The sequence below is a fragment of the Pollachius pollachius genome (genome assembly GCF_949987615.1).
Source record: "Pollachius pollachius genome assembly, chromosome: 15".
In the NCBI taxonomy this organism is placed as follows: domain Eukaryota; kingdom Metazoa; phylum Chordata; class Actinopteri; order Gadiformes; family Gadidae; genus Pollachius; species Pollachius pollachius.
Window position 1 is genome coordinate 2,860,797 of NC_136948.1, and position 18,906 is coordinate 2,879,702.

The 18,906-nt window shown below is 44.8% G+C and overlaps 1 protein-coding gene across 1 annotated transcript; it reads right to left on the minus strand.

Annotated features, from left to right (window-relative positions):
- Positions 1-334: 334 nt before the first annotated feature.
- Positions 335-18,809, minus strand: traf3 (TNF receptor-associated factor 3). Its single transcript, XM_079753016.1, has 14 exons — positions 18,687-18,809; positions 14,296-14,446; positions 10,409-10,598; positions 9,822-9,873; positions 9,259-9,363; positions 8,483-8,647; positions 8,073-8,153; positions 7,871-7,945; positions 7,364-7,456; positions 6,340-6,480; positions 3,545-3,707; positions 2,349-2,692; positions 1,712-1,903; positions 335-828 (listed from the first exon to the last, which is right to left on the minus strand). Exons 2-14 carry the CDS (start codon positions 14,441-14,443, stop codon positions 793-795), a joined length of 1,785 nt encoding a protein of 594 aa, XP_079609142.1. The 5' UTR covers positions 14,444-14,446; positions 18,687-18,809; the 3' UTR covers positions 335-792.
- Between the last annotated feature and the right edge of the window lie 97 nt (positions 18,810-18,906).

Consider the following 18,906-nt stretch of genomic DNA (forward strand, 5'->3'; position numbering starts at 1 on the left):
TGCGATACACTAGTTAGCATAGTGCTCGAAGAGCTCCCCTCGTTAATCAATCAGGGGAAAAAAGTATAGCAAAGCCATTATGCAATTACAGCTTTTTAGAATGACGCAACTGCAGACGCTAACGACCCGCACTAGACCTCGGCGCGCCAACGACCCGCTCTAGACCTGAGGACGCTAACGAGCCGCTCTAGACCTGAGGATGCTAACGACCCGCTCTAGACCCGGGGACGCGAACGACCCGCTCTAGACCCGGGGACGCTAACGACCCGCGCTAGATCTGAAGGAGAAGCGGCAGAGAAGGCTTTTAGTCGACATCTTTAATGTTTTTCACCTGAACAACCAGAGCGATGCTCCTCTGTGGCACGGCTCCTTCATCACACACTGCTCACGACACGCAGAAGAAGAACGGTTAAAAAGTCGCTTGATGCACGGCATCAGTAAGGGGGGCACGCCGAGGGACAACAGTCCTGTTGCCGTGGGGATGCCCCGTGTGGCCATAGTGATGCGTTAAACGTCCATGTTGGCTATGTACACCGAGACGCTGAGCTGAAATGTCCGCGGACCGGGCGGGAGGCGCCCCCGGGGTCCGCCGCTCCTCCAGGAGGAGGAGGAGGAGGAGGTGCCCCGCCCGCTCAGCAGGAGGCCCGGTCAGGACGGGGCCCGGCCGTCCCGCCACCCGTCTGTCTGCCGGACGGCAGGCGCTCCCGGGCCCGTCCGCCGTTCCTCCGTTCTCCCATGATCCTTTGCTCTGCGGGGTTCGACAGATCAGCTGATCCGGTCAGGGTTCAGAGGTCAGGGGTCGGGGAGGTCAGAGGTATCCACGGTAACCTGTCGGCCAAATTAAAAAAATTCATGTTAGAACGTCCTCACTGTTCTAGATGGTGCAGATCTAGGTGAGATTTACTGATCTAAGGCAGTACCGCTCTTTGGTGAGACTAACTGCTCTAGATGGTGGAACTCTAGGATTAGAGAATAGCTGCTCTAGATGTATATCTAGGATCAGACTGGCTGCTGTAGGGGGTAAAGCTCTAGGATCAGACTGGCTGCTGTAGGGGGTAAAGCTCTAGGATCAGACTGGCTGCTCTAGGCGGTACAGCTCTAGGTTTAGACTGGCTGCTCTAGGCGGTACAGCTCTAGGATCAGACTGGCTGCTCTAGGCGGTACAGCTCTAGGTTTAGACTGGCTGCTCTAGGCGGTATAGCTCTAGGATCAGACTGGCTGCTCTAGGCGGTACAGCTATGGGATCAGACTGGCTGCTCTAGGCGGTACAGCTCTAGGTTTAGACTGGCTGCTCTAGGCGGTATAGCTCTAGGATCAGACTGGCTGCTCTAGGCGGTACAGCTATGGGATCAGACTGACTGCTCTAGGCGGTACAGCTCTAGGTGTAGACTGGCTGCTCTAGGCGGTACAGCTCTTGAATCAGACTGACTGCTCTAGGCGGTACAGCTCTAGGTGTAGACTGGCTGCTCTAGGCGGTACAGCTCTAGGATCAGACTGGCTGTTCTAGGCGGTACAGCTCTAGGATCAGACTGGCTGCTCTAGGCGGTACAGCTCTAGGATCAGACTGACGGCTCTAGGCGGTACAGCTCTGGGATCAGACTGACTGCTCTAGGCGGTACATCTCTAGGTTTAGACTGGCTGCTCTAGGCGGTACAGCTCTAGGATCAGACTGACGGCTCTAGGCGGTACAGCTCTGGGGGGGGCGAGGCACCTTGATGAAGATGGTGTCGTCCTTGATGTAGGTGCCGGTCTCCAGGACGGTCTGTGCTACGAACAGCGGGCACCCCGAGGCGATGTTCATCTCAGCCGCTGGCCGCCGGAAGCTGCTGCTGTTGGGGTCAGGCTTGAAGGCGTCGCCCAGGTGCTTCCTGGGGGGTCCCTGGTCCATCAGCATCAGGGTCACCTGCTCAGAGACACGGGCCGACAGTGAGCACACGGCTGGAGGGCCGACGGCGCGCATTTGAGACGATGCCACGCCCGGTCGCAGTCCTCAGAGCTCCTCCGAGACACTGATTCTTTGTCGTTGTTTCTTAGTAGTTTTGTAACATGTGCCAGTTCTATCATACAGCACGATGGATTCTAGTTGTATTGAACCTATTTTGTTCTTAATTGCACTGTACCTTGTTACTCTTTATCTGCTTATGCTATTTTTTTTTTTTTTGTTCTGCATTTTAAAGGGGAGCTTGGGATACACAAATGTCTGCTTGCCTGTTCTGTTGTGCATTTGACAAATTAAATAACTTGAACATTAGGCAGACAGTGTTAGGGTAGACGGCTTTAGGGCAGACAGCTGTAGGGCAAACAGCTTTAGGGCAGACAGACAGGTGTAGCGCAGACAGACGAGTTACCTTCTGCTTAAAGGGCCAGGGCAGCAGCGCGTCGTACTCGCCCCTCATGACCACGAAGAAGAGCGACAGGTGCGTGCCCTTGCCCATGCCGTCGCCGTTCAGGTAGACGCGGGCGCACATCTTGTAGCCGAAGTATCCGGTGTAGAAGGGCTGGGAGTAGAGCGAGGACGTCTTGGAGGCCACCGCGTCCTGCTTGCGGCGCTTGTACTCGCGGATCTTCCAGATCAGCGTGCCGTTGAAGCTGGCCGTCTCCAGCACCTGGAAGCGCAGGTCCATGTCCGCCAGCCGGATCTCGTGCACGCTCAGCATGTCGTCGTGGCGACTCAGCTGCGTCTCCATGGAGCCTGGGGCAGGGCGAGAGGAGGGGGAGGGTGAGTGTGAATCCCAGCGTGGGACCCCGGGTTCGTATCGTGTACAGGCGAACTTCTCCCTGAAGATGTATAGTATATATTAGGGACGAACGACTCATCTAATTCAAACCGACATCGCAATGTAATAAGACGCGATTTGCAAATCACAAAGGCTGCGTTTAAAAAAATTATATATACATTATTTGTGTGTGTGTTTTTTGTGATCCGCTACTGTTACTGACAGTAAGATTCGTATTTTCTTTTCTTTCACAATTCAATACTTAAATTAAGATGTTATAATGTCAATTCATGCATCACATAGGCCTGGCCTAAAGGAAAGAGCAGTTTATATGTTGTCTGCTTCCAATGTTGCCTTGGTCATACTATAGAACGATTTATTGCCTGTGTTTAGTGTATAATACAGAACATAACAAAACTTTAAAAATAAAAATCGCATACTAAATCGCAATATTGATCGAAATAATCCCAATTAGATTATTTCCCCAAATCGTTCAGCCCTGTATATATGACGGAGTGTGTGCGGTGTATTAAAGTGTGTAAGGTACCGGTAGCTCTGTAAGGTACAGCTAGTATATATGACGGAGTGTGTGCGGTGTATTAAAGTGTGTAAGGTACCGGTAGCTCTGTAAGGTACAGCTAGTATATATGACGGAGTGTGTGCGGTGTATTAAAGTGTGTAAGGTACCGGTACCTCTGTAAGGTACTGCTAGTATATATGACGGAGTGTGTGCGGTGTATTAAAGTGTGTAAGGTACCGGTAGCTCTGTAAGGTACAGCTAGTATATATGACGGAGTGTGTGTGGTGTATTAAAGTGTGTAAGGTACCGGTAGCAGCCGGGCCCCGGGCCCCTTGCTCCAGGAGGGCCAGACCGGCCCTCAGGTTCTCCAGCGCCCCCCTCAGCTCCCCCACCTCCTCCCGAAGGAGACGTAGAACCCGCAGCTCCAGCTCCACCTCCAGAAGCTTCTCCGACTGGGAGCTCATCAGCTTCTGCAGCCGTTGATACATACATTAGTTCATACATTAACACACACCTTAATGCAAACATGGGTTAATACATTAGTACACATACCTTAATACTCATACCTTAACACACATACCTTACTATATGCATTAATATACACCTTAATACATGCATTAATGCACATACCTTAATGTATGCATTAATACACATACCTTTATAAATGCGTTCATAAACATACCTTAATGAATACTTTAATACTCATACCTTCAATCATACCTTGATATATGCATTAGTACACATAACTTTATAAATGCATTCATACTCATATCGTAATACTGAATATTCATACCTTAAAACATGCATCAATACACATATAGCGTTTCTCTTCCTTCTGACCAATGTATTTATTTTAAGTTGCTTTGGATAAAAGCGTCTGCTAAATGGTGTGCGTGTGCGTGCAGGTCTGCGTGTGCGTGCGTATGCATGCATGTATGGACTGTATGTTTGTGTATGTATGCGAGTGTGTGTGCGAACGCGCGTGTGTGTGTGTGTGTGTGCCAGAGATGGGGCAAAGTCACGGTTTGGCAAGTCCCAAGTAAGTCCCAAGTCTTAGCAGTCACGTCCGAGTCGAGTCCCGAGTCGAGACAGGGAAAGCCATGTCGAGCCCAAGTCAAAGTCACACCAAAGCCAAGTCGAGCCCAAGTCCAATCCCAAACTTGTTCAAGTCCTGAACAAGTCACCATGTATTTTTACTTAATGTCATTATTAGGCTATTGATCATAATTTCAACATTACACTTTAATGTACAGTGTCCTTTCTTATCAATACAGTTATAATATGTTCATTGTTTCTGTCTTCAAATGTGTTGATATGATGATATGATGATATGCGCATGTGCCGAAATCTTATGTTGTCTCAGAGGAGAAGTGAGAGTGGACGGGGGGTTTGAATTGTATTAGCAGGCTACGGAAGGCACCACTGTGACCCTAAAGTTGGTGAAGCTGTGCCTTGACTAGTGTGGCATATGAGCTATGTATGGATGTCTGAAAGGACTGCTTGAGTGGATGTCAGCTACAGTATGCAACAACTTTCCTAAAGGAAATTGTCCTTACCCCCCGCCTGTGTCTTCAGTAGTAGAAGCTGAAGTAGTAGTAGTAGTAGCTGATGTAGTAGTAGTAGTAGCTCAAGTAGTAGTAGTAGTAGATGAAGTAGTAGTCGTAGTAGCTGAAGTAGTAGTAATAGCTGAAGTAGTAGTAGTAGCTGAATTTATAGTACTAATGGTAGTAGTAGTAATGGTAGAAATGGTATTCTCTTTAAGACAGGGGTCTCAAACTCGCGGCCCGGGGGCTAATTGAGGCCCGCAGGATGATATATCGTGGCCCCCTACTTGACATCAAGGTTTAGTGTTAGTGCGGCCTGCGCGTTGTTGTCAAACGCACATTTATGCTGAGTGGCTTGCCACGCGTTTTTATCACTTGTTATAGGGTGACCAGATGTCCGGGTATTGCCGGGGCAGTCCCAAAGGACGTTATAATGTCCCGGTTTCCACCAACCACAATGAAATGTCCCCTGTTGTCAGCGATTACATAGCCAACGTGATCTAATAATAGCTCGATCATTAACTTAGATTGGGTCAGTTGTGCTCCTTTTTTCTGTGGAATAATTGATGCGGCCCCGCCTGACCCAGACTCTACCTCTGGCGGCCCCCAGGTAAATTGAGTTTGAGGCCCCTGCTTTAAGAGAATAGCGTAGCCGGTGCGTGATTAAAAGTAGCCAAATAGGGTGGGAAAAAAACGCCCAATCTGGCAACACTGCCTGAACGTCCCTACGCTCCAGTGCCGTAAATCAATGAGACCAACTGAAACGAAGCCGATATGCAACTTAAACTGTGATTCTGAAGAAAGGATGAATTATATCGAAATTCCGTTTAGATATTATTGAAGATACGAGTGTGTAGATTTGTGACATTTTTTGAACGAAGGTAAACGGTTGAAAAGTGATTTAGTTACGATGTCTTACGTGTCAGAGGCTGGCCAGACGGCTTCAATGGGACCAACTCAAAACACAGCCGATATGAAACAAAAACTGTTATTCTAAATAAAGTATAAATGATATCGAAATTTCGTTGTGATATTATTGAAGATACAGGTGTAGATTTGTCTTCGTCGCTGTTTTTTTTTTTTCATCTTCACGGAAGTGAATGCGTCTTGGGTGTCTAGCCCTCCAGGCGGGAAATATGTTAGCTATCTAAAACAATAAATGTTTTTAACTCAAGACATGTCGAGTCATTACAAGTCAAAGAGGCAAAGTCTGAGTCAAGTCTCAAGTCTAAAGCAGTCAGGTCTAAGTCGAGTCGCAAGTCATGCGTAATTTTGTCAATTCGAGTCTGAAGTCAGCAAAATCATGACTCGAGTCTGACTCGAGTCCAAGTCATGTGACTCGAGTCACATGACTTAGACTCGAGTCACATGACTTGGACTCGAGTCTGACTCGAGTCCAAGTCATGTGACTCGAGTCCAAGTCATGCCACTCGAGTCCAAGTCATGTGACTCGAGTCTAAGTGATGTGACTCGAGTCACATGACTTGGACTCGAGTCAGACTCGAGTCATGATTTTGATGACTTCAGACTCGAACTGACAAAATTGGTGTGAGCATACCTGCATATTGACGATCTTCTGGTCCGTGAGCCGGTTCTTGTCCCTCAGCTCATCGGTGAGTTTCTCCAGCTCCGCCAGACGGCTGCTGAGACCCGGTAGCACCTTGGAGCGCTCCAACAGCTCCTCCCTCACGTCCTCCACCTGCACACACACACACACACACACACACACACACACACACACACACACACACACACACACACACACACACACACACACACACACACACACACCATTAGGATACCAGGACAGACTAGGCTACTAGGACAGGGTAGGGTAGGGTACTTGGACAGGGTAGGGTACTAGGATAGGACAGGGTAGGGTACTAGGACAGGGTAGGGTACTAGGACAGGGTAGGGTACTAGGACAGGACAGGACAGGGTACTAGGACAGGGTAGGGTACTAGGATAGGACAGGGTAGGGTACTAGGACAGGACAGGACACTAGGACAGGGTAGGGTACTAGGACAGGACAGGACAGGGTACTAGGACAGGACAGGACAGGACACTAGGATAGGGTAGGGTACTAGGACAGGACAGGACAGGGTACTAGGACAGGGTAGGCTAATAGGACAGGGTAGGGTACTAGGACAGGACAGGACAGGGTACTAGGACAGGGTAGGCTAATAGGACAGGGTAGGGTACAGAGACAGGGTAGGGTACTAGGACAGGGTAGGGTACTAGGACAGGGTAGGCTACTAGGACAGGGTAGGCTACTAGGACAGGGCCATACCTTTCTTATCATCTGAGATATCTCTCTGATCTGTCCTGTCTACGTCCAAGTCCAAGCATGTCAATGGAGGGGGGGGGGGGGCAAGTTTAGATTCTCAGTCCCCTTAGTCTCTCTCTAAGCTACCTTACTTTACTCTCAGGTACCTACCCTTAGTCTCTCTCTAAGCTACCTTACTTTAGTCTCTCAGGTACCTACCCTTAGTCTCTCTCTAAGCTACCTTACTTTACTCTCTCAGGTACCTACCCTTAGCCTCTCTCTAAGGTAAATCACCGTAGTCTCTAGGGTCCCTCACCTTAGTCTCCAGGGCACAGCTCCTAGACAACATCATCCTCAGGTGGTCCGCTGCCGACTCCGACTCATGGTCCCTGATGTCCTGGTTCGATCCCTGACGATACCCAACATAGTAGTACATGGTAGTACATGGTAGTACATATTAGAACATAGTAATACATAGTAGAACATAGTAGTACACATTAGTACATAGTAGTACACATTAGTACATGGTAGTACATATAAGTACATAGCAGTACACAATAGAACATAGTAGTACATATTAGAACATAGTAGTACATATTAGAACATAGTAGTACATATTAGTACATGGTAGTACATATTAGTACATGGTAGTACATATAAGTACATAGTAGTAGTACTTCTATACAACTCATGAGTCTTACGAAAAAGCCTTCAACTGTAAAATAATTAAATGTTGCAAGGTAAAATGATTAAAATGGAATCTGATGTATATCTTTATGACTGTTTATGTATAAATGCGTGTATATCTTCTGATGTACTTCACCTTCTGAGTGCAGCCGTAGCGCTGGAAAGGACACAAGGCCTGAGACTTGGGACACTCCTGCTGGTGGCTGGAGAGCTGGGGTGGGGAGGGGGGGAGAGAGAGAGAGAGAGAGATGTTTTGTTGCTTCCACTCTGCTGTACCCTTATGAACAGTGATGTGATGTATCGTCCCCACTGTACTGCTCGTGTAACCTGGTCCCTACCTTGTTCCTCAGCAGAGGGGAGTGTGAGCAGTTGTTCGGACAGGCAACAGGGAATGCTGGACACACCGTCTCCTTGTGTTTCTGAAACAGTCAAACCAGAGCACTAGGAATACAGCAGTTAATTGACGGCAATGTTAGGTGTACCTCTGGTAAAAGTAGTTAATTGACGGCCATGTTGCGTGCACCTCTGGTAAAAGTAGTTAATTGACGGCCATGTTGTGTGTACCATTAGTAAAAGTTTTTTAACGGCCATGTTGTGTGTACCTCTGGTAAAAGTAGTTAATTGACGGCCATGTTGTGTGTTCCTCTGGTTAAGTAGTTAATTGACGGCCATGTTGTGTGCACCTGTGGTAAAGTAGTTAATTGACGGCCATGTTGTGTGTACCATTAGCAGCAGCAGTGACTGGTACCTGTAGTTCACTGAGGGGCATCTTGTGTTTGCAGTATTCGCAGCTGCTCTCTCTGTGTTTACACTTGAAGCCCAGGTGGTCCGAGATGTCCTTCCTCATCACTCTCTCCTTACACTTCCCCAGGGGGCACGGGACTTCAAAGAATGGACACACGTTGAGATGGTCCTGAGACACATGGAGACGGACAGGGAGTGGGAGCCATTTATCATTATTGTCCTTTCATTTAGTTTGTTAGAGAATAGAATAAATTGGTTAGAGACTAACTCTACTCTATTTCAATCAGTTAGACTAACTACTCTATTTCAATTGTTTAGAGACTAAGTACTCTATTTCAATTGGTCAGAGACTAACTCTACTCTATTTCCATAAATTAGACTGACTACTCTGTTCAGAGAGAAGACTAGAGAGTAGACTAATTCTAATCCACTTAAAATGGTTTGAAACTCTACTCTATTTAAATTGGTTAGAGACTAGACCAACTCAAATTATTTTGGTAGAGACCAGTTTCCTAATGTTAATTTATCCTGTTCTTCTGTAGATTTTGATTTGTTTAGAAAAATAGCTTCTAAGTGTTAGCTAAAAATAGCTTACATTTAATTAATGCTGATAGATTTCATTATAATCATGGCAATGAAAATTGCAACGATAGTATTTTAGATGATATCTTAAAGAATCGTTCATAAATATAGCGACGCAACATCAATATAATAAAACGCTAAACTATCATTGTGCTCATTAACAGTGGTCTGGTCATAGGGTGCGTTTGTTTTTCTCACTGGGACTTGCTGCAGGGTCATGTGTTCAACACAGCCGTTGGAATGACTGCGACAGAGAACGTTGAGGGCCATGATCTCCCTGTGACAGCACACGTCACGGAACACCTGCAACACACACAGCAAGGTTACTATCTCGCTAGCAGCTAGCGCAACACAAACATCAGGATTATGAGCTAGCTGGCTAAACACAAACATGGTTACTATCAAGCTAGCTAAACGCCAACATTACATTAACTGCCAACTAGCTGGCTTATCACAAATATCACGTTTCATGCTATCTATTTAGCTTAACACAAATATCACGTAACCTGCTTACTAGCTAGCTAACCACAAACATCAAATTATCTGCAAACTGGCTAGCTAGCTTAAAACAAACGTCACAGTTACCCGCCAACTAGCTAGGTCAATGAATCATCAAAGGGACCTGCTTATTACGCATTATGGATTGGCTACAGGCTAACTTATCGCCAGGTCGAAGATTGATTCACTGATTGATCAGGATTTATAGGGTAAGGTGTTGGTCTGAGTGATCATCAACACAAGTGTCATCCCTTGCTTCCTACCTTCTCCTTAAATAAGGGCTCCATATCCACAGGACAAACGGGTTTGGGATGGCTGGGGACAGGAGAGGAGAACAGTGGTTTCTATATGGTGTGTTCCAATCATCAGTAGAAATGTAGTTGCAAATATCAAGTTCAACATCGTCGCCCAATGAGGTCGACCTGATGGAAGCCCTACATTAGCGTGAGTGTGGCGCTTGAAGGTCTGAGTGTTAGATGATGAAGGCTCTCCGTTGGTGTCTGACTGATAAGAGGATGGAGGCCCCACGTTGGGGTCTGAGTGTTGGATGATGTTTGGGTCTGAGTGTTAGATAATGGAGGCTCTACATTGGGGTCCGAGTATTAGATGACGAAGGCCCTAGGTTAGTGTAGGTGTGTGTTTGATGAAGGTAGCCCTACGTTGGTGTCCGAGGGTTAGACGGTGAAGGCCCTAGGTTAGTGTACGTGTGTGTTAGATGAAGGTAGCCCTACGTTGGTGTCCGAGGGTTAGACGATGAAGGCCCTAGGTTAGTGTAGGTGTGTGTTAGATGAAGGTAGCCCTATGTTGGGTGTCCGAGTGTTAGATGATGAAGGTCTGGGGGAGGCAGTACCTGAGCAGCTCGTTGATGCAGCTGTCACAGAAGCGGTGGCCGCACTCGGTCTGCCGGGGCTGACATAGCACCAGCCTGCAGGCCTCACAGCAGTACTTGGGCTCCGGAGTCGCTAGGAAGCGGTCTCTGAAGCCGCCCTGCACCGGCAGGAAGCCGCAGTCCGGCCCCTGGGAACCGGCCGAGCCATGTTCTGTATAACATAAGGTATCACTACAACATGTTCTGTATAACATAAGGTATCACTAAAACATGTGCTGTATAACATAATGTATCACTACAACATGTGCTGTATAACATAAGGTATCACTTCAACATCTGCTGTATAACATAATGTATCACTACAACATGTGCTGTATAACATTAATATGGCTGGGCAAGTTAATGCGTTTATTACATTTATTTATTATTTTAATGCGATTAACACAACTTGACGCACACTTTTTTTTTTTTTACTTTGATTTTGAAAGGTTTTGCCCACAGAATGTCAACATTCATATCAGAAATATTTTTTGTTTTCAGTTCCACTTACTTTACATTCATTTACACTTGCAGTAAGTGACTGCCTGCTACAATTGCTGTAAGTGACAGCCTGTTTAGAATTCCCAAATCTGTGGCGCTACTTATTTGAATTTAACTACAATTGTAGTAACTGTTGGTTTACAATAGGGCTGCAACAACGAATCGATTAAATCGATAAAAATCGATTACTAAAAGCGTTGGCAACGAATTTGGTCATCGATTCGTTGAGTCGCGCGATTAATACGTCACTCGTAGGCGCGGCACTGTTTACAGCCAGCTGCCGACAGGTTGGTTCATGGTTCATGCCCACAGCGAGGTTTAGTGTGAGCGACCACCAGAGATGGGACAAAGTCACTGCTTGGCAAGTCCCAAGCAAGTCCCAAGTCTTAGCAGTCAAGCCCAAGTCGAGTCCCAAGTCAAGACAGGGAAAGGCAAGTCGAGTCCAAGTCAAAGTCACACCAAAGCCAAGTCCCAAGTCACAAACTTAATAATGTAATTATTAGGCTATTGATCATAATTTCAACATATCACTCTAATGTACAGTCATTTCTTATCAACACAGTTATAATTTGTTAATTGTTTCTGTCTTCAAATGTGTTATGATATGCGCATGCGCCGAAATCGGCGTTGTTTTTTTATGTTTTTAAAAGTAGCCCAATAGGGTGGGAAAACCGCCCAATCTGGCAACACTGCTTGAATGTCCTCAAAACGTAGGCCAATAGGTCGGTTAAAAACGCCCAATCTGGCAACACTGCTGAACGTCCTCACCTCCAGCGTCAACGTAAATCAATGAGACCAACTGAAACGAAGCAAATATGAAACTTTAACTGTGATTCTGAAGAAAGCATATATGATATCAAAATTCAGTTTAGATATTATTGAAGATACGAGTGTGTAGATTTGTTATATTTTTTGAACGAAGGTAAATGGTTGAACAATGATTTAGTTACGATGTCTTAAGTGTCAGAGGCTGGCCAGACGGCTTCAATGGGACCAACTCAAAACGCAGCTGATATGAAACTAAAACTGTTATTCTGAATAAAGTATAAACGATATCGAAATTTCGTTTTGATATTATTGAAGTGTAGATTTGTCTTCGCTCGCTGTTTTTTTTTTCATCTTCACGAAAGTGAATGCGTCTTGGGTGTCTAGCCCTCTAGGCGGGAAATAGGTTAGATATCTAAAACAATAAATGTTTTTGACTCAAGACATGTCGAGTCATTACAAGCCAAAGAGGCAAAGTCCGAGTCAAGTCTCAAGTCAATAGCAGTCAAGTCTAAGTCGAGTCGCAAGTCATGCGTAATTATGTCAAGTCGAGTCTGAAGTCAGCAAAATCATGACCCGAGTCCACATCTCTGGCGACCACAGCTTGTATTTTGGTCATATCTCAACACTGGACTGTAGGCCTATATAAAAGTGTTGTACCTTCACTGTCTTTGGGTTAAAAAAAACTCCTTCAACTCAGTATCCGTCTAGTCCAACCGAAAACTCTGTCAGCTGCTGCTGCAGACGGTGTGCAGACGGGCTCGGAGTCGGCACCGCGTGCATCAACAGTCATTCAAAGCAGCGGTAGTAATCACACAACCGGACGGTGTAGAAAGTCCCGTCAGTTAAAAATAGTAATCCAGTTTTTAAATCCATGTTAAAATCTGCAGGATATAGAGCTAGCTAGCTTAAAAAAAAGTCGCAAACAGTGTCAAATGTGATGGGCTCAGTAATATGATTGATGTGTTTAAATGCAATACAAATTTTCTTTTTTTGGAGATTTTGGCGAAAACTTTTTCCCAGCAATATAAAATAGATAGTAAAGATGGAATTATGACCAGTTTAACGTCCTATCTTGAGCTATGATCATCTTATCATAAATTAAAGCAATAATACAAGTTCTACTTCAACAAAATAATATAAGTATCAATAGTGGTATCAATAAAGACTTGGATCGTTAAGGAGTCTAGAAAATGGTATCAATATCAAGAAAATTAATGATCTGACATCTGAGAGTAATTAAGATGATTCAATTTACTTTTAACCGTTTGTATTTAACGGTTAAAGATCTTATTGGTTAACCGATTAACCATGGCCATCCCTTATATACTGTATATATATAAATGTATATCATACATTGTATGTTTTTTTTGTGTTATCCCAGTTATGTTTTTGTATTTTTTTATCATTCAATATTACTTTTAATAGTTCCGGGACGTTGGAGCAATAACCTGGAGTATTTACACTTCAGTCTGCACTTTGAATTTGGAGTAATGTTTAGTTTTTGAATAAAGATGCAGCAATTACAAATGTTTCTTTTTTTTATCACATTCATCGATTAGTCAAAAAAATAATCTACAGATTAATCGATTATTAAAATAATCGTTAGTTGCAGCCCTAGTTTACCATTGTACTAATTAACTGCCTGTTTACAATTCTCAAATGTGTGGTGTTCCATAAGTTTCATATTCAACCCACACTGAGTGAGTCAATAAAACTCCCTCAAGATCACTTGGTCTAGTTTTTGCTTATTAAGTACATTTCGTATGAATGATAAAGTGTCATTCCATGTGATAATCTTGTTTAACTTCAATTGGAGTGGATTTAAAATAGAATTTTGGAAGTGCGATTAGTATGCGATTAATCGCGTTTAATTTTTTTTATCGTTGCCCAGCCCTAAACATTACGCATCACTAAAACATGTTCTATATAACATAACGTATCACTACATGTTCTATATATAATATAACGTATCACTACATGTTCTGTATAAAATAATGTATCACTACAGCATGTTCTGTATAAAATAACGTATCACTACATGTTCTATATACATAACGTATCCCTACAACATTATATAACATAACGTATCACTACAACATGTGCTGTATAACATCAATACAACATGTGCTATATAACATAATGTATCACTACAACACGTTCTATATAACATAACGTATCACTACAACACGTTCTATACAACATAACGTATCACCACAACACGTTCTATATAACAACGTATCACTACAACACATTCTATATAACATAACGTATCACTACAACACGTTCTATATAACATAACGTATCACTACAACATATATACTGTAACTTTACATAGCACTAAGACATAAACTGTAATATAAAGTAGAACTAAAGTGATTACTAACGTACCGTAGCGTATGAATGTATGGCTAAACACACCTATAACCTATAACCTATAACAGAAGGTGAACGACATAAAGTCAAGTCGATGTCTCCGTTTACCTCAAACGTTTGAACCGTTTTTTCAGATTCAGACTTGATTAAATGGATTCCACGGTTTATTTTGCTAACGACTCTGGTGATAGAAAGGAGCCGACTGACGCCTGGGGAGGGCAGCGTACCTGGGGGGGCCTCCACGTGGGACCGGGCGTTGGCCTGGCGTAGCGAGATGCCGGGCGGGACCAAGGAGAGGGGCATGGCCAGGGAGAGTGCTCCCTGCTGGAGCGGGATCTGGACCTCCCTTCCACCAGGACTGCCCCCTGCAGACATGACCTGCAGGGCGGGAGGGAGTTGGGGTCAGGGGCCGGTCTGGTCCTGGTTCAGGTAGGGCTGGGCCGTTCATCGAATTTTGGTCGCGATTTTCGATTTTTAGCGTCAAACGATCGCAAAATTAACAATCGAGTTTTTCGATTTTTTTTTACTTTTTTTTTTAAATATACAAAATAGTTTAATAGAAAGGTCAGAACCGCACGATACATATCTGTATATTATTTTAGATTGGAAATTTTTCTTTTTTACCATTTTGTATAATTTTTAAGGCCAAATTTCAAAGTTCTCAGTTACAACATTTTTTTTGGGAGAGACATGCTGAATAAATACAACATGTTTTCAAACTCAAAAATAATAGTTCCAATAATTGTGATTTCAATATTGACCCAAATAATCGTGATGATGATTTTTCCCGTAATCGAGCAGCCCTAGGTTCAGGGTGAATCGGGCCCTGGGCCGCTGTGATCTACTGGGCACGCTGCACGCAAATACTATCGACACGTTCCTGGTTCTATGAAAATATATGGAAATAACCGGAGACGGACGGTCTAGAAACGCACACGCAACACATGACACACACACATGCAACGCACACCAAATGCAACACACACACACACGCACACATGCATGCAACACACACACACACATATATAACACACCCCGGATGCAACACACACAAACACACACCCACACACGCATGCATGCAACACACACACACATAACACACACCAGATGCAACACACACACACACACATGCATTCATGCAACAGACACACACATATGCAACACACACACACACATGCATGCATGCAACACACACATGCAACACACACACACATGCAACACACAAACATGCAGCACACACACAAATGCAACACACACACACACAATCCTCATAAGACATTCCTCTGTCATGGGTTCATAACCCTTAAGGCCTGTAGACCGGAGACCCTTACAATTTGACCTCTAACCCCATGATGTACTCCAATAGGCCGCTGTCACCCTGTTAACCAGCCTATCAGGTTATCCAATAGGCTGCCTTGTCTCTAGTACGGGCGTCACCATGGCGATCTGGCAGCAGACACAGCTGAAAGTACCGTGACATCACTCGAGAGAAATGAAACCAACCTCAGAGGGGAATTCTCTGGCTCCATTCACTCTACTGGTGTCTACTGGTATATGCAGTATATATATATATATATATATATATATATATATATATATATATATATATATATATATATATATATATATATATATATATATATACACATATATATATATATATATATATATATATATATATATATATATATATATATATATATATATATACACACATACATACATATACACACACATTATACTGGTTACTCCACATTGTACTGGGCTCGACTGGTCTATATAAACACTATTGGTCAGGTTGTTCTACACGGGTTGTCCTTTTTTACACCCTAGTGGTTTCTCAATACTACACTGATCACTATAGTAGGGATGTTAATAAATCAAATTTTACATGGTCGGTGGTTTGAACGAATAATCAATTATTCGATGTGTGCCGACATTCACAAAGGCAGCCATGGATCATCGGCAAGAAATCACTTAATATCTTAAACGCAAAAAAACAACCTGCTAAGAAGTTCCAGTAAAATTGTCTGGCTCATAGCAGAGCGGAATAGAATACCTCCCGTTGCCGTCGTAGCTAAGGTCTGTCCTATATACTGGAGGTGTGAACAACGTTTCCGTTGCATAAGAACCTTACGGGAAGGTAATGATTGTTCCAGGTATTAGTCAAACCCTCAGGCGTTACCAGGGAAACAAAGTTTTGGCTTGTGAAAAACTCTATATTTGAATGGGAAAAAATGTTAACGTACCAAATGTTAAAAATCGATTTTGACCCACGGGAATGAATAACCAAATAATCAAATATTCTGACCCATCCCTACTCTACTGGTCTCTATACTCTACTGGTTTCTCTATACTTTACTGGTTTATATACTGAACTGGTTGCTATTGGTGTCTCTATACTTGACTGATCTATACGCTCTACAAGGCTCTCCTACTGGTCTCTATATCCAACTGTCTCTCTATGGTGACTCTACTGGTGTCAATACTGTACTGGTCTCTACTATACACACACTACTGCTTTCTCAATACTTTACTGGTTTTACTATACTCCCCCCTCTATACTTGAATGGTCCCTTCTGGTCCATCTATGCTGTACTGGTCTCTCTCCTCCACTGGTCTCTACACTCAAGCGGTCTCTAGTGGTCTCTGTACCTTGCTGGCCTATACTCTACTGGCCTGTCCATACTTTGATTGTGTCTTTGTACTCTCCGCGTCTCTGCTGGTCTTTATCTCATCTACTGCAGAGGTCAATCAGATAGATTGCACCTAGGGCCAGAAAGCCCAGGGAAAACCCCCAACCAGCCAGACCCTGGTCTCTCTCTGCCCTGGTCTCTCACCCCGCCCTGGTCTCTCTCTCCCCGCCCTGGTCCCTCTCTCCCCGCCCTGGTCTCTCTCACCCCACCCTGGTCTCTCTCTCCCCACCCTGGTCTCTCCCCGCCCTGGTCTCTCCCTCCCTCCCTGCCCTGGTCTCTCTCTCTGCCCTGTTCTCTCTCTCTCCCCGCCCTGGTCTCTCTCTCCCCACCCTGGTCCCTTTCTCTGCCCTGGTCTCTCTCTGCCCTGGTCTCTCTCTCTCCCCACCCTGGTGTCTCCCCGCCCTGGTCTCTCCCCCCCTCCCTGCCCTGGTCTCTCTCTGCCCTGGTCTCTCTCTCCCTCCCCGCCCTGGTCTCTCTCTCCCCACCCTGGTCTCTCTCTCCCCGCCCTGGTCTCTCCCCCCTCCCCACTCTGGTCTCTCTCTCCGCCCTGCTCACTCACTGACACACATTCATAGACGGCGTCCATTCAAAATGTCGAGACAGAGAAACCCGTCTCTGAAATCCATGTTGCAACGAAGCTCCAGCGCGGGACCAGACGGGGCGTGTGTGTCTGCATCCTCTGTCTATTCCACCCTTATGAAACAGCCTCACTGCCATGAAGGCCCTGATCACAGGACAGCTTTCAATATTTTACCTTCTCAACTCTACATAATTGCAGGACGAATATGATGTTCACAAAATCCATGTGGAAACACTGAATTCTAATTCTTAATAGGGGTGTGGGAGGATGAGTGAGGCCAGGGAGACTACTCAACCGGTCTCTCTCCATTCTACTGGTATATTTCTACTCTACTGGTCTCTCTGCACTATACTGGTTTCTACTGGTCTCTTTCTGCTCTACTGATCTATTTATACTCTACTGGTAACGCTCTACTCTACTGGTATATTTCTACCCTACTGGTCTATCTCTTCTCTACTCTGTTTCTACTGGACTCTCTTTACTGGTTACCAGAAGCATTGATTGGCTGACCAGCTAAAATGTCGGTCTAGTTTCTTCTGGTTGACAGATAGTAGGCAGATGGCTGGTAGGTGGTTAGATAGAAAAGACGGTGTATATTTCGAGGCAGATGTTTCAATGTGTTGGTAAATTCTTATGACCAAACCACAAATTCAATGCAGCGTTAATTTCTAATTTACGTCACCATAACCAAACAAGCTTAGAACACGTTAAACAGAAACGTCAAAACATCACAGCTGTTATTCATGCAAAACCTGTTTTCATTTTCTATTGAAATGAAAATAACCCTACCGAGGCATAAAGTAGAATTATGATTTTCATGCAGAAATTACACAATTCATATCCTATGTTGGAATGATTTCGTGCACATAATCAGCCCAGTGGTCATGGGTGACCTAGTGCAATGCTAAGACATGTGCTATATTTATATCACCTCTTATTACCTCCCCAGAATTCAGTGAATGATTAAAGATATTCTCCCCCAAGCCCCCTTCACTTCAGCCCCACATCCATCAGCACCTCTCCCCATCCCAGCCCGACCATCACCACCTCACCTAATTAGTCCTCAAGGTGTGCAGACAGACAGAGCTCGCCCCTCATCTCCACCAACACACATTTTCAATAAATGTACATTTTATTCCCAGGAGACGCGGGTATTGGGTTATTCTGAGGCTCGCTTCTCCGCGTTCAGCGGCACACAATGGGCTCTGACATTACCTCATCCACTATCAGTTGGCTAATGTTGCCGTAGCCTAGCGTTAGCCTAGCCTAGCCTAGCCTTTATTAAGAGCCGCCAATCTCCACATTTATTCCAGAATAGCGCAGCGGGCCGCTCTGTACTCACATGAATCAGACGCGGAAATCGGCTACACCGACCAGCCGCCACATCCCGACCCGCTACACGCCTTCGAGCTCCCGCGGTGCAAACACATCGTTCACCTACGGTCCTCAAACACTGGCTTTTTAAAATTCATGGGTGACGGCGAGCAGAGGCTGCTTATATGTTGATGTTACACTGGAAAGCCCCATCAGCTTCTTCCGCTCAGGAAATCCCCGTCAGAAAA

Bases quoted from the DNA above. Each gene is read 5' to 3' on its own strand.
- traf3 (XM_079753016.1), bottom strand. From the start codon at position 14,443: ATGTCTGCAGGGGGCAGTCCTGGTGGAAGGGAGGTCCAGATCCCGCTC. The intron at 9,364-9,821 runs GTAGGAAGCAAG...TGTGTGTTGCAG, and splicing joins AGCCCTTATTTAAGGAGAAG to GTGTTCCGTGACGTGTGCTG. The intron at 829-1,711 runs GTGCCTCGCCCC...TTTGGCCGACAG, and splicing joins ACGACACCATCTTCATCAAG to GTTACCGTGGATACCTCTGA.